This window comes from Zalophus californianus, chromosome X (genome assembly GCF_009762305.2).
Source record: "Zalophus californianus isolate mZalCal1 chromosome X, mZalCal1.pri.v2, whole genome shotgun sequence".
In the NCBI taxonomy this organism is placed as follows: domain Eukaryota; kingdom Metazoa; phylum Chordata; class Mammalia; order Carnivora; family Otariidae; genus Zalophus; species Zalophus californianus.
Genome location: NC_045612.1, coordinates 90,863,541 through 90,879,978, shown reverse-complemented (window position 1 = coordinate 90,879,978; position 16,438 = coordinate 90,863,541). Strand labels below are relative to the sequence as shown.

Sequence of the window (16,438 nt, the reverse complement as noted above, 5' to 3'; positions counted from 1 at the left end):
CATGAGCTGAGTGCCATGAGTTCCGCCATGAGGACTATAGTATAAACCCCAAACAAATTGGGGAAGATCAGACTGAAATCATGGTTCCCTCAAGCACCTGTCTTTTTCCATGAACTTCTTGAAGTTCCTCTGAAGACGTGTGGGCATGAGGCCTATGCAGGAGCGGAGAGAATCCTCTTCAGAACCAAAGCCGGTATAAGGTGGAAATTTCCTTTCTATTTTTGGAGAAGGTGGAGCCTTGCATGGAATCGAGGTGAAGTTCTCTACAACAAAACAAAGGCCAATGAAACATCAATATTTTTTTTTTTGCCCTGATTGTGGCTGTTTTGAAAGATTTGTTATGTTTTCAAGATGGACATGGAGATCTTTGTGGACTATTTTAAACTCTTTCAAACAAAACACAGCAAAATCCTGTGAGGGTAGGTTTCAGTCATGTTTACAAAAACCACAGAACTCACTCAATAATCGTCATTGGTTCAGAAGAAAGAAAGAAAAAAAGAAACTGCCTATGTTGAATAAGTAAACATTTATCTTTTGTCATCACACCCCCACGTCTGACTAGTTTTGGTTCTTCCCTGATTTTTCCAATGATACAAAAATTCAAACTTGGAACTTTTTGCCATCCATCCCCTGTTTTAACCTGCAGCTTAGCCCCCTCCTCTCTTCAGTCAATACTCACTCTTCAAATTCCTTTCCAAACAGGACTGACTCCTGTTTTGCCTTTACCTTCCCCATCCGCTGTCCCCTCCTCCTGCGTCCAACTTTTTCAGGCCTCTCTCTTTCCTCCAACTCAACCCCAGGCCATGGCACTTCCCCATCTAGTGACAAAACAAAACCAAAACTTCTCACCAGCCACCGCTCCGGATTGCTCTTATGACTGCCCAAGAAAAAGACTGCAATTGTACTAAAATGTGACGAAGCAAAAAAACAAAAACAAAAACAAAAAAACACAAAAATAAAACCGAAAACAAATACACAAAACTTTAAAAATAACCCCTGCTTACTTGCTCAAAGGGGGTGTTATGTGGAAATACCATTGATTTTCTTTCCGTCCTTATCATCTGTGAGGAAGGAGAGATGGACAGAGAGCTGGGGACATATCTGTAACCACCTGGCAGCTTTCGGGCCCTCATTTGTGAGGTTGTATAATGTCCAAGAAGCAAATGTTCTCTCCAGAGCGAAGAGCCCATTCAACTGATAGCTCCAAGTCACTTAACTTGTGTTTGTCCCACCACAAAGGGCAAAGAAAATGCCAGGATCTTTCCAAAAGCAAAACACAACAACAAAACAACTCATGGAATCTAATTTCCACTTCTCGCCCAAGCTCGAGTATCCCATAGGTGGTGCCATTCGGGACTCAGAGTAGTTCCATATAAGCAAAGATTTCCTTTTCCACTGTCAAAGTCCTAACAGAAACACGAGTGTAGATTTAGAGCATACCTCTATAATTGAAAGTGTGCATCAATTTGTCATCCAAGGCAACCTAACTCTTAAAATTGAGGGATTTTTTTTTTTTAACTGATGGATCAAAAGGCTAAGGGTCTGAGGCTATTTCTAACTCTGATTTGAAGACATTTTCAGCGTTCACATTTCCTTAGACTTCCTTATTCCTTAGCCTTTGTGCGAAATCCCCTCAAGCATAATCCCCAAAAGAGTATTGTTCTATCCTAACAGAAATCGTTCACAGAAGACATATTGGCAAAGAAAATGCCAGCAAAGATTTCTCACTGGCTCAGTGAAAGGAAGCAGCCAGGCAGCCGGTACAGAAGTGACTGACGAGCCTCTACTATTGCTATTTTTGTGGCAATTAAAATCTGGGTAATAAAGAGGAAAGTTCAAATCTTGGAATTCGGCAGAACTGCAGTAGACCCTATCGTCGCTAACTGTGAAATCAAACGCGCCACTGACTGGTACCATCATTTGAGGGAAAGGACGGGCTGGTAGAGAAAGCTCTATGTGATTATTAGAAAATTGGGGCATGATCCGTTTCTCCTAACAGGGTACATATCCATAGTGACAACTCTCCATACTAATCTGAACAGTGTAACCAAAAGAGGACGCGTACTGAATCCCAAAGTAATTAAGAATGCATTCTATACCTCCCCCCCCACAAATTACAGGTTTTATAACAGCCTTGTTTTCTCAACTACATAATTTTTGCAACAGATTTAAGTAACAAAAGAACCAATTTAGAGCTTTCCTCTGCACCCACAGTGCCATCTAGTGTATAAAAGCCGAGAACGGTTCCACTCCATCTTGCCTGACTTTTTGTCCTGCGTACATCTTTCTGGATACTCTGACCCAAGAGCTCATTTCTCTGGGTAATTCTGTACATTCACAAGGCTTGGGACTTGCCCCTGAATATGTTTCCTGTCTGGTGTTCCAACATCCCAGCATCCTGCCTGTTTCAGGTATTAAAAACTATTCGTTGAATACATGAAAAATGATACGTTTTTGTACACAGCACCTTCCCAAATATCTTCTTCAACGGCACTCTGCTGAACTCTGGGACACATCTGTCTTTCCAATGGTCTGATTCCTCTAATTCCAGGCGACTTGTAAAAACATATATACTGAATGTCTAGCCACGATTAACTAGATTCTAACAAATTTACAGAAAGGTGGTATGTTTTTCAAAGGAATCATAATGACCCTTCACAGTGATCTACTATTTGCCATCTCAGTTGGAAACCGTACCAGAAAAAAGCCTTCGATCACCTCAAAGTTCATCTTGTATGTTCTAGTAACCCAGATACAGGCTCAGATTTGGGGAGGCCTGGAGCTTACATAATTTGGGAGAAGCTCTTCAATACAAAGAATGCCAAATTATTAAGACAAAATCAGGTCCAGGGCCTTGGACTGGGGCCCCTGCAAAGGAAGAACCGTAAAGCTCAAGCTTCATGAACGTCAAAGCAAATTCCCCGCCCCCCCCCCCCCCCCCCCCGGCTTGTACCTAATACCCAGGTCAAATGGTTTGGGTGGGATGTTCATTTCTGGGTCAAATCATTAGTGAATCACATACATTTTGAGCTCTAGCTAGAAAATCCTTAGGGATCATCCATTCCTCAATACTCTGTACTTCATAGGGGAAGACAAAGGGGCAAAATTGTTCCATCCATTAAGGCCACGACGTGGTGCAACCAGAAGCAAATTCTACTCTGTCGTCGTTGCCTGGGATGGCTCGTTTGCTCAAATGATCATTAAACTCCTATCTTGGATGTCTCACTGCTTCCAGCACCGAGTTCAGAATTGATCGAAAGGCCAGCAATAACACCACAAAATTAAAGATGCTTTAAAAACTGTGCTCATCCTTCATGTCAGTACAGCCTAGAAAGTGTTCAAGAGCAATGGGAATGGCTGGTCTTTTACTTGTTTGGATGTCCCAGCCACTAAGAATGAATGATCACCAAGTCCTCCTGTAGCAAAGAAATAATAACCCAAGGCAGGAATTCTAGGTAAGAGCAGTTTACATTCAAGTCCCCCTGTTCCTTCAGTGAAGGAAACACATGCTGGAGCCCCTGGAGCCTTTTCTAACCTTTATGCTACAGGAAAGTCCAACAGGCCTCCATCTGCCAGTCCGTGTTCATCCACACGAAATAATGAGGGAGCGACATGCTCCTGCCCAGCAGGTGAGCCAGGGTCAGCGGGATGGCCAAGCTGCCTAGTGGGGGAGTCACATTGGAATGTTTTGTGCAAGAAGTTGATGGAATTGCTTTTTCCTTGGAATCCTTAAATGCACAAAAGAATCTTCTCGTTTTAGGAGGCAAATTGGGCTTTACACCGGGGTACAGAGAGCTCTTGGAAAAAAGTACGAAGGCTGCATTTACGAATCTCCCCCCGGCTTCCTCTTAGGAGGTCCCTCATTGTGTGGTTAGGACTTGTCAGCTCCTTCCTGTGGGGCTGCTGAGTGGAGACACTGGGCATTCTACTGACCACAATTACTGACCTTGGTTATAGACAGGACTTTGTTCAGGTCTGAGCTTCTAGGATACCAAAGTATAATGTATAGAATTTGGTCTTATGAATTTGGAGAAGCAGAATGAATTATATACAAAATGAATATGTCAGAAATAACTGTATCTAAGTAGCATTAAGCATCTTAATTTAACCTTACCAAAAAGTCAGAAAAGGCAATGGAAAGAGTATCAGAGAACACGGATTCACAACCCACCCACCCCCCCACCCCCGCTGCATCATGGATATAATTTCTAGTCATTACTTACATTAATACACTGTTGTTACTCAAGAAATGTTGTGTAATAATAGTGTCTGTTAAATGGGATATTTTAACATATGTTATGAGAAATATAAAAAGTCAGCGTGACTACAAAATGCATCATAATTTTGCATTTGCATAATTTTCTGTTTAAATGCATAATGCTCATGTTATATTAGCTTTAAAGGCACAAACTGGTTTTTTTCACATAATACATAATCCTATAGAGTAAACAAAAGAAGTGAGCAGAAAGCAATTAAGCACTAGGGCTCAACAGAAATGGACCATCAGGCATCTGAAGCAGATCCATTTGCCAAGGACAGCTAGATTTAGAGTATACCAGTGAATTCACTCTGCCTCTGCAAGTTCCCTGCCAACATGTTAAGAAACTAACAATGTACCATGTCTCACCAGCACCATGTTCATTTTCCCAATGCCACCTTTATAGTCTCAAAATCAAACTGATGGACAAACATCAACCAAATGTTGGCCTCTAGGATGAAGGGATCACATGATGTTTTGGAAAATTTGCCTCCTCCTTTATGTTAAGATCTTTCAGTAGGACACGAGTCCATGTTTTTGGTTAACTCATCTTTTAGATATATTTTTTTCCAATTTTAAGTTGACACTGAAGACATTGATTCTAAACAGACACTGACATTTATTGAAAACCAAATTCTCCTTCCCAAGGACCTATGGGCCACCAGCAACTTCTCTACAATAGCCACCACACTCACATTCCTGGCTGCCTCTTATTCACAGTCCCCAAAACCAATATGCCTAATGGTGTCTACAAAAGAGGACGAATGTTAGGAGAGACCACCAATTTGGCCCCATACATTTTGACTAATCTGACATGCAGATGCGGTGGAACAAATTCCCTTAATGAACTGAAGAGTGAAATTCAAAGTGTTAATTCCAACCCTTTGTGTGTGCTATGTGCCTTCTCCCATGATATAAAGATTCCCAGGAGGGAGGACGCCTGGGTGGCTCAGTTGCTTAAGGATCCAACTCTTGGTTTTGGCTCTGGTCGTAATCTCAGGGTCTTGGGATTGTGCCCCGTGTCGGGCTCCACACTGAATGTGAAGCCTGCTTGAGATTCTCTCTCCCTCTCTCTCTGCGCCTCCTTCAGCTCTCTCTAAATAAATAAATAAAATCCTTTAAAAAAAGAGAGAGAGAGAGAGAGAGAGATTCCCAGGAGGCCAGGAACTCTACACAATGGGACACCAAGACGCATGAGGTGCTCGTCTCATTCTAGAGAAAAAGCACCTTGTCTTTTAGAAAGTTGTGCTTCTGGCTTCTATCTCCTCCCTCAGGAAAGTGTGCTCACATGAACACTCCAAGGTTCGGAGAGGAGTGCAGGAGTAAGCACTCCCACCCCAGCCAAATCCCAACCTGGGAGGTCGGCAACTCCCGCCACCCCCACTTAGCCTCGCGCCAGCAGGTACCTGGAACAGGGCCCAGGAAAGGGGCAGAGCTGGCCCCAAATGAGGGGTTTGTTTTTCAGGTTTCATATCAGATCCTCCGCCTGCTTCTGTGATCCTCATAACACCATCCGATGTGCTGTAGGTTTCTGCTCTCCTTCCAGCCCAAAAACTCTTTAACTCCGTAGCTCCTAAGTCCTACTACAATAACCTGTGCCTAGTAAGTTCTTAATAAATCACCTGTTTTCATTCTGAACTGAACTCATCTGAACAGAACTGAGACCCAAGAAGAGAGAAAAGCTGGAAATGTAGCCAGGCTTCACCAGAAAAGGTAGAGCAAATTGGCACAAGAGAATTCCCCAGAGAACTTAAATAATCAGTATAACCATTGTAGTAAGCAAGAATTCAGTGAAAAGAAAAGCATTCAGATTCCCACTTCAGTTGCTTGACCAGAAAACACACCCCATATTACAAAAAGGCAGGTGACTGGCTATAAAGGAAAACCGAAGCCTCTGGCATCAGGCAGGCAAATTCAAATCTCAGCTCACCCTTTACTCACTGCATAACCTTCGACAAGTTAGCCCCTTTTAAGCCTCAGTTTCCTCACATCTAAAATGGAGATAATGAGCCTAGAATCATTGTTAGGAAAAAGGAAGCCAACAAATGCCCGACAGAGAGCAAATGTTCAATAAATGGTAGCTACTATGAGCTTAGCCTTTCAAACTCAAAAGTAAAATCTTACGTAGGGAACTAAGATTCTGAAGTTTAAATTTTATTTTCTAATGGACATACGTATCACTTACCAATTCCATATTTCGTCTTATAATAAGTCTTTGTAAATTCATCACAGTCACAAAGAAGCACTTTCCTTCCCCACACGTTGATGGTGGCTCCTATGAACAGGTCACAATCTTTGTAAAACTCTTGATCTACTTTTCCTAGCTAATAAAAACAAAGGAACAAAGTGTTGGCACCACAGACCCTCCAAAGACCTAGGCATCCCTTCCCAAAAGAAAAAAAAATGCAAAAAAAACCAAAAACCAAAAACCAAACCCACTCCTCAATTATATCATTTATAACAGAATTTTTAAAGCCAAACCAAGACAAGCAGTCAATGTTAACATTTGGAAAGTCTTTTAGTAATGCAGTTGCTTGCAAATGGCAATGCAAGGCATATGTTTATATATGCGCTTAAGCTTATTTAGTGTTGACAGACAGCAGTGCAATGCATGCATTTATATATTCGTTAACTTCATTCAATCTCACAAGAGAATCTGTGACTCACTGCACATTAAAGGTTCCAGGAAAGTTACACTGGAAATAGCAACAAAACGTGAGGTTCCTCACCTTGTATTTATCCAACAGGTAGCTGCCCACTCGGTTCTCTGTCAAGCCACCGTACACATTAAGAACTGTTCGATCTGTTATCTGGCCTGGCTGATAGACTCCAGGTGGGCCATACTGGAAGACAAAATCCAAACAAGGTGTGGTAAATGGCCTACTAAACACAAAGCTGGTCATGGTGAGGGGTCAAGTGGGAAATATGCATTGTATATGAAGGCGAGTGAACACACCACCCCAAAATATGCCTCTTGGGTGTATTGATTATTTTGAGCTGGTTATTTTTTTTTAAGATTTTATTTATTTATTTGTCAGAGAGAGAGAGAGACAGAGAGAGAACAAGCACAAGCAGGGGGAGTGGCAGGCAGAGGGAGAAGCAGGCTCCCCACTGAGCAAGAAGCCTGATGCGGGACTTGATCCCAGGACCCCATAATCATGACCTGAGCCAAAGGCAGACATTTAACTGACTGAGCCACCCAGGCGCCCCTTGAGCTGGTTATTTTTAAGAAACAGCAGACACAGGAAAAGCTGAGTACAATTACCCTTCTGTAAAAAAAAAAAAAAAATTTACATCCATAAAGAAATCTCCATTTGTAAGAGTATCTCCCTCTGTGTACCAGGATAAGAAAGAAGACTCGAAATCTCTAAAACCTCTGACTAATAGAAAAGATGACACATAAATCTGCATTACAACCTTCCTCTTATTTACTGTGCTTTTCTTGCTGACCCCTTATAACTGGCCTCCTTCCCACCTCCCCTGGCAATTTGTTCCATCTTTAGGTGGAGATGATATTTAAGGTGGTGGCCTGGGCCATTTCAGGGAGTTACTCCGTTTTCCTTTCCATACAGGAAGTATGCAGGTAATTAGACGTTTGTTGGTTTTTCTCCTGTTAATCTGTCTGTTATTACAGGTGTGTGTGGGGGGGGTGGTGGGACATGGTCTCAGGCAAGAACCTTGAAGGGTAGAGGGAAATTTAGTTATCCTCTCCCTAATACAGTTCTTCTCTGCCATCATCCTCCCTCTACCTCTCCCTATACTTCCACACCCATCCTTCAAGGCCCTAATAAAGGCCCATCTTTCCTCTCACCCTTCCCATCCTCCTGGCCTGTCCCCTGTCCACACCTTCATAGCACCTCCCACATGGTTAAAGCACCCCTTGTGGTTCTCTAAATGCCTCATCAGCAGACATCTCCTTTTCTCTGCACTGAACTACAAAATGCCCTGAGGAAGAAACCATGCCTTGCCTTCTTTACTCAGCTTAGCATCTTGCCCAATCTTGAGCTCAGGAAACACTAGCTGGCCGAGAGAGAGGCGGCGTGGCGAGGCAGCAAGAACAAGAGAGTGCAGTCAGCCTCTACCAGAAACTGTGGCCTGGAGCAACCCAGGATACTCCTCAGTTCCGTGCACTGGAGGTGGTCCCAACAGTTGCGTGAGCTGCGGGTAATCTCTTAACTTATGTAAATTGGTAGTGATCAGTTTATCACATACCGATGAGAAACCTGAATCATCCCTGATAACGTGTGACATAAAACGCAAGTTCAAATGTGTGAATTTATGAGGTGTGGGGTGTAAGGAAGCCACGTAACAGAGAAAAACAGTACACTTGGAGCACATTCTCTCTTCATGGCTTACTAGCTACAGGACTTGGAGCCAGGTATTTACCTTCTGAGAACTTCAGTTTTGTCATCTAACTGCAATAATAGTACTGATTCCTCGCTTTCTCAAAGGATGTTTGAGTGTCAAGAGAATACCTACTGCTATTTTCTCTCTTCCCCATGAGAATGTAAGTTCCAGGAAGCGGGACTTAATCCATTTTCTTTCTCACTGTAACCCCAGAGCAGGCACAAAGCTGACACTTGATAAATATTTGCTGAATGAATGAATAAATGAAGCAAGTGATGTCAAGACACACTGCAAATGTCAGGTGCATCATTATTATTTTATAACTCGCGTATCGGTCAGAGCCATTCTAAAAACAGACTTCCCAGGTACATCCTGGCCACCTGCTGTGCATAGCCCAGAGCCCCCTCCGGGACAGATCCTGCCTCCTCCCCCCAGCCCAAGCAACACAGTAGGGTTTCTGGTGGTGGGCTCAGAGAATCTGGGAGAGCCTCCCGTGAGGACCAAATAACTATCAGTTGTTTGTATCAGAAATGAGTGTCACGGTAACCTCCTCAGTCACAGTAAGAAGAAAGTTAAGAAATATTTGATCCAGGGACGCCTGGGTGGCTCAGTTGGTTAAGCATCTGCCTTCAGCTCAGGTCAGGATCTGCTTCTCTCTCTCCCTCTGCCTTCCCCCCTCCCCCCCCGCCACATGTGCACATGCGCTCTCTCTAATAAATAAATTTTAAACATATTTTAAAAATATATTTTATCCAAATAACAAATGAAACATGACACAGAGCTGTTGGAAAGGCTTTTATGTATCCTTCTAGTGTTTATAGGTTCTTAGTGGGTTTGTTTACCATATTATCCCATTTAGCTTTTATAGTTACTTCCAGAGGGAGGCCTTGTTAATAGCATTTTAGAGATAGGGAGATACATTCAGAGAAGTTAAGTGATTTGCTGAAGGTCACACAGCTTTTAAGTGGCAGACCCATAATTCTCACCCAGGTCTTCTGTCTCTGTGCTGTTTCTGCTGCACCCAAGTTACATTAGCTCTCAAATGGCCATAAACGTGTAGAAATCAGTTTCACAACTCTCTTTCAATAGTAAATAAAATGTAAAAGCTGTCACTGACACTAGCCAGTAGCTAGCTGGTAACTGGTGGCTACTCTTCTAAGAGTCACTCCTGTGCACATGCTTATAGGTGTGTGTGTGTGTGTGTGTGTGCGTGTGTGCCTGTGTGTGTGTTTGTTTATTCACAACACAGACCAAAACCATGCAATCTGCTCAGTAGGCTATAGAGGCTAGAGGCCAGTGCCCTACCCAAGGGCATGAACAATTTTTTTTTTCGATTTTTCAGATGTATTTATTTATTTATTGGTAGGGGGGTAGAGGGAGAGAGAATCTTAAGCAGACTCCGCACTGAGCAGAAGACCTCGAGATCACAACCTGCGCCAAAACCAAGAGTTGGATGCTCAACCGACTGGGCCACCCAGGCGCCCCATGAGCAGTTCTAACTAGAGAGTCTTCTACGTTCAGAAGACTGATTATGAACTCCATGATGAATATGCACTTTCTCTTGCATTTTACTTTCTTCCTTTACTTGCCTTAATGAAACCCAGAATAGTCCTACCTCCATTTGTCATATCCTCTATGGTACTTTCACAGAGGTATCTTACTAGTGAGCACAAAATGAAGCTGTTCTAAACACCTGTACTAATCCATGGTAACTGATACATGGTCCCGACATGCCAGACAGTTGAGTGATGAGAGTTTCTGAGCCCACAGGCAAACGTGGAAAGGGGTTCTGTGTCCGCTGCTCACCTTGGGGAGCTTTCTCCTCTGGAGGAACAATGACATAGCATCCCGGCCTGAGTTGTGTGGCATCACTTCTTTGACTTCAATGGTATCATCAGACAGGAAGTAATGCAGAATGAGTTCCCTACGGTCCCCAAACACCGAGGCTGAGTCGTCCCACAGGCAGAAAAAACGTAACACCTTCCTATCGTACTCAAGGAACTGTTTCAGGGTGTCAAAGGACTCATAGGGACGTAAGGGCTCCATGCAGTCTAGTGTCTGAAAACAGAAAAAGAAGTCAAGATCAGCAGTTGTGCACCGTCACTTCTGGGATGCAAGCAATCAGAGAACATAAAGAGATCTTGCCCCTTGACTATGCTGTGATATTTTTTTAAATGTCAATGCGTTAATGACATACATGTATATACACCTGCAGCCACAGACAATCTACTAGTAGGAAGCATTTGAGATTAAACAGTATTTTGATACCCTAAAATACACTTCGATGATGTCTTTGAAAACTGGCTTTGCTCCAAGACTTAAAATGCATAAGAACGCACAAAACTAATGTGTGGTGACAGAAATTGGAATGGTAGTTGCCCCTCTGGGTAGGGGACTGACCGGAAGGGGGGAGAAGGGAACTTTCTTGGGTGACGGAAATATTCCACATCTTGATTTTTGCATCACTTATTAAACCGCATACATTTTCCAAAACTTTTTGATCTGTATGCTTAAAATTTGTATGTCTGAGCCTACGTTAATTATATCTCAACCCTCCAAAAAATCTGTTTGTCTCTTCATTGAGAATTCATATCTGTATATCCTTCTTATTCATCCAAAGATTTTTGTAAAAGTAAAAGGGAAGAAACATAGTCACAGTTTTATTTTGCTCCAAAGCTTTACCTATCAAGGATCTGGAAGGGCGTGGAAACAGGAGCAGAGCAAATGGAGAACTTCCAAAGCTGCACAGAACCACTGCATGGGTTCTGTCCCCCAGCCCCGGTGCCCCTACTTTTGCGGGCTTCCTGATGGGGCTCTATTTGCATGTTCTCAGCCCTGTCTTGGAGCAAAACTGCCCCCGTTCTATCTGATGTAGCCAAATAGGATCGTTATATAAGGAAGCACTCACTGGCAAGGGAGAAGTAGTCTCATATCGGGTTATGTGATTGTATTTGTCAATTCTCAGAATTTTTTATCTGTCCGGGGCAGTCTAGGGGCAGACCTACTCCAAGACTGGGACAGACATCATGGCCTTCCAGAGGCTCTTATCCTTCTTCTTTATCCTGGACATTTAAATGAAATGATGCGACCTCTGCTTTCATTAACTGAAAAATGTTTCTTTGCATTATAAGGCCTTTAAGAAATGCATTATTGATTATATACCATTGGGGCTCTTTTCAGTTTAAGTTAAATTGTTTAATTTTAACTTTATATTTGAAGGCAGCAAACATTGGAGAAGTAAATGCATTAAAGTCAATATAAAAGCCTCTTATTAAACTCCTAATTTTCCACAGATTGCTATATTTATTGAAGAGCTTTCTCCCTGAGGGAATAAATGCAAAAATGATTTTCCCAACCTGAAAGGAAATTAGTTAAAACATTTCTTGGCTGTTCGTGGTATTTATTCTCGATTCCTGGCAGAAAAGATTTTCTTCTTCATAAACCTATGAAATGGCACAATGTTCTCTGTACTTAATATAATGCATCATCATCCATAATTGCTATTGTATAATACCAACTGTTAGCAAATGAGTGCAGCCATATGCAAAAGGTGGTAATTCATATGGATCCATTCTTTTAGGTTCTCTCTTCTCGTTGTATAGACTTTATGTTTATCTAAGCTCTGTCATCTAGGGCATTTGGAAAAAATAAAAATAAACCCAAACTATAAATCTGCTCATATGCCAATATACGCAGGTATAATTCCATAGGAACTTTCACCTTAAATATTCCAGGATCAACAACACATATTTCTCAGGAGGGCTGCATGCCTACAATATTAAAGGATAACTCTGCTGGGGCCAGGAGGTGGGAACAGATGAATGACCCTACATGCAGCTTTGAACAAGAGATCAAAGCAGAATCAAAGGATTTTATTCTAGATTTCATGTTATCTTTCTGCAAGGAAATTAATTACAAGTTTTAGAAAAAATAGGAATGAAACTAAACTGATCTATAGGGATAGAAATGAGAACAGTGGTTACCTATCCCTAGGTGGGAAGAGCGAATGACTGGAAAAAGCCAAGAGGGAAGTTTCCGGCGGGACGGACATGTTCTGTGTCTTGATTTGAGTGTGGATGACATGGATGTATGCGTTTGTTAAGACTCATCCAACTGCACACTTCATTTCTGTGTATTTTACCCTGTCTAATCATACTTCAGTAAAAAAGAAAATGACAATAATCAAATTCTGGGTAAGCAGCAAAAGATTTGAGTTGAAGTCCCAGTAAGAAGACTGGCTAGGTATGTGACCTTCCACCTGATACTTGCCCTTCTGTGTGTTCAGATTCTTCGGTAAAAAACACAAAATTTGGGCCAAAGGTTCATTAAAAAAAAAAAGAAGACAACTATAGAAAGACAACAATACTACTACTAACTGGGGTCAGACTTGGGAGACAAACATCCTTTTACAATGGGGTACACCAGAATCATGGCCCTCCCCACTCCTCTAGAACATCTCTACATTGGATGCCACCATCGCTAGAGCTGGGAGTCTTGGGGAAGAAAGAAAAAGGTATACCCAAGGTTTGGTGCAATAAATCAGTAGTGCAGAAGCAAACATTTTTCCCAGAGTTAGGGCAAGCAAAACGGGGAAAGACAGGCCAGGTAATTGTGGACCTAACTCTTATACCGTCAGTGACCACAAAGCCAACTGCAGGCTCTTAGAACTTATCCCATGTGGGCGGCTCACTGAAGACTCCTACTGTCTGGAAGGGAGACTCTCTATGGATAGGAGCGGGGTCAGGGGCGGTGAGTGAGGCTTTCCTGCCCTGAGGTCAACACCCAGAGTTCCCTCCAGCCTAGAGGAGAACAGGACAACTCCAGTGACTATGACCCCGAAATGTTCTTTCACATCTGCATCAGGAGTGCAGATACCCTTTACTGACTCTCCTTTCTGGATTCTCATTCGGAAGGCACAAACTCCTTACCTCTCTCCGCATCTTCATGTAAGGATCTTCTGGACACTGTCCCGGGGGGTTTAATTTGACTCCTATTTTCTTCAGAAAGTTTTTTGTGAACGTATCACAGTCATAAATCTTGAATGTCCGGCCATAAAAGATGATGTCTATGTTGATATTGAAATGATGCACAGTATAAAACTGATCTTCATCAGGAGGTGGGAGTGAAATCCGATGACGCCGGATAAAAGTTCCTATGGTGTGGAACCAAACACAACTGTTTCATCGGGTGACTAACAAGGAAGAGGTCACAGCACATCTCCGTAACAACCCTGAATGCCATCCCACAATAGGGAAGTAGGCAAAGGGTTGGTTCTTGGAGGCAGCATTACTATGTTCAAACTCTGAGGGTACCTGAGGGAGCTGAGACTTCTGAGGTCCGTGGTATTGACCAACCTTGCATGTTATTAAAGTTGCCTAAGTGGTACTAGGGAAGTACTTTAATAAACCATAAAGACTAGGGAAGGAAGAGGGGCACAAACAGAGTGACCTAATGGGTCAGACACTGCCACTATGTCTTTTTCCAGAAACAGCACTCAATGTGAGCCCACTAAACAAAGCACTACGACCTCAAAGCAAAGTGCTCACAAAAATGCATCCTCTTGGCTCAAAAAAAAAAAAAAAAATTAGCTAATAAGCTTCAATATGGTAGGTGCCAACACTATGACTTACAGCTTCTGTGAACATGAATGACTTCATGCTGCTCTGAAGCATCTTCTTTGCTCTACCGACCTCGTCTCCTGCCACCCAGCCACCCCTACAAAGTGATAGTTATTAGAGGCTTCATCGTTTTAGACAGTGTTCTGGGCCAAAGGTTCTGGATCTTAGTCCATCTTTTACTGCTAACCCTATGATGCCCCTTCACTTCTCCTCTTGAGAATATAGACCCAGGGTCCTCAAGTATACCCAACATGGTGGTTAGCCACTGGCGGTAAAAGGGTTCGCTTCCTAGATGAGTAAGCCAACTACACCACACCATACCGGACAACTTACCCAAATACTGCTGAAACCTATTGTCAAGAATTGTTCAGGGTTTGAGATTTTATCCTACGTGCAAACTAACAAGGTAGCCTGCCACAGTTTCGTGGACGTTAGTAGAAGACACAAATTGCCTTGGTTAGAGATAAACTCACAGCAATAACAGCAGCCAGAACATCAGCATGTTTTACACCAGTTTCCTGAGCCTCGACTCCCACGGGATGACAGAGCAAGGTCCACGTAACTCCTGCCCACGTGGTGGGCTACGTTACAGGAGAGGAACCCTAAGCTTAGGGATCCAAACCTTAAAATGGACAATAAGCATTCCTGCTTTCTGTCTCACAGGGAGACATTGCCTTTATTAGACTACAGTAAGCATGTCCTGTCCTCCCTTTGTACCGGAAGGAGATACCACCTCTATCTTCCAAGGCTATGAGCAAACCTGCACTTTGTCTTCAAAAGCCATTTGCTAATATAAACATCCTTGAAGAGACAGTCCAGAACAAAGGGTAGGCAGTGCCTCTGCTTGCAAGAGACCCACTGAGAATGGCCTCTCAACATCTGTGACTGACTTTGGCCTAAGAATCTACTCCAAGAGTAAAGGGAAAAAGAGAAAAGGTGAGCAGAGCAAACGGAGGGTCTAGTGGTTCAAGTCAAAGTGGCTTGGGGGGACCCCTGTAGGGAAGCATTTTAGTATAAAGATGTCAAGCAATCTTGTTCCTATTTTATATAGCACCAAGAATGGCACCTTTTCCTGAAGTCTAGAAATACTTCGAAATTATTCACTCCTATTCATTAAGGAATATTTAATGAATATCTTTATGTGCCAGGAACTGTGTTGAGCTCTGTTCCATTTTTCTCCTCATCATCTTTTCACTCTGTTCAGGGGACATGAACTAAAATCATTTTCATCTTCTTTTCTCTGTAGCAATTTTTAATTACTTGGTACATTAAATTAAAATAATAAAACTATAAAATCAGAACTGGCCTAGAATATTTTTAAATGTACTACATAAAAGATGATATAATTTTACTGCAAAAAATTATACTTCAATTAGCCTTTAATTCATGCCACTGAAAACAGTATGCAAATTATTTAATCATTCAAGATTAGACATTTAGAACAAATTGCATACTTAAATATCTATAAAAGCATGGGTATTTCAGGTATTTTCAGAAACCATTATATATCTCTTTAAAAATACTTATATTGTTACAGTTTTTCAGATATAAAAAATTTATTGAACAGCCAGGAGCTTGTTCGGAATTTCCATCTATCTTGCATTTGTACTTCATTATAAAAATTCAAATAAGCAAGTTGGTGCTGATTTCTGTTCAGTAAGACTTTGAATAAGAATCTTCTATTTTTCTAGGTGGGAAGAACTGGCCCACCTACAGAGCTTTCAAATAATAATAATCAGAATCATCATCAGAGCCCTAGGATATGCTTTCATATACATTTTCTCATTTAATCTCCACTAATCCCACGAGGCAGATAATGCACAAAATACAAATACTCAGTTTATGGACGAGAAAAGCACGGTTCAGAGTGGTTAAGTGATATGCTCAAGGTCACGCTCTAACAAATGGCAGAAGATCTTGGACCTGGGTTTTGGGTGTTTTGGGGTTTTTTTTAATTATTTTATTAACATATATTATTTGTTTCAGGGGTACAGGTCTGTGACTCATCAGTCTTACACAATTCACAGCGCTCACCATACCCTCCCCAATGTCCATCACCCAGCCACTCCATCCCTCCCACCCCCTCCACTCCAGCAACCCTCAGTTTGTTTCCTGAGATTAAGAGTCTCTTACGGTTTGTCTCCCTCTCTGGTTTCGTCTTGTTTCATTTTTCCCTCCCTTCCCCTATGATCTTCTGTCTTGTTTCTCAAATTCC

At 42.2% G+C, this 16,438-nt stretch overlaps 1 protein-coding gene across 1 annotated transcript in view; it reads right to left on the bottom strand.

Annotated features, from left to right (window-relative positions):
- The window catches only part of EFHC2 (EF-hand domain containing 2), a 190,788-nt gene that overhangs the window by 92,412 nt on the left and 81,938 nt on the right, over positions 1-16,438 (bottom strand). Inside the window, exons 4-8 of the mRNA XM_027608378.1 lie at positions 13,534-13,757; positions 10,412-10,663; positions 6,988-7,101; positions 6,444-6,582; positions 98-263 (exon numbers count right to left, since the gene is read on the bottom strand). Coding sequence (XP_027464179.1) covers positions 98-263; positions 6,444-6,582; positions 6,988-7,101; positions 10,412-10,663; positions 13,534-13,757 — 895 coding nt within the window. The remainder of the gene's footprint in view (positions 1-97; positions 264-6,443; positions 6,583-6,987; positions 7,102-10,411; positions 10,664-13,533; positions 13,758-16,438) is intronic.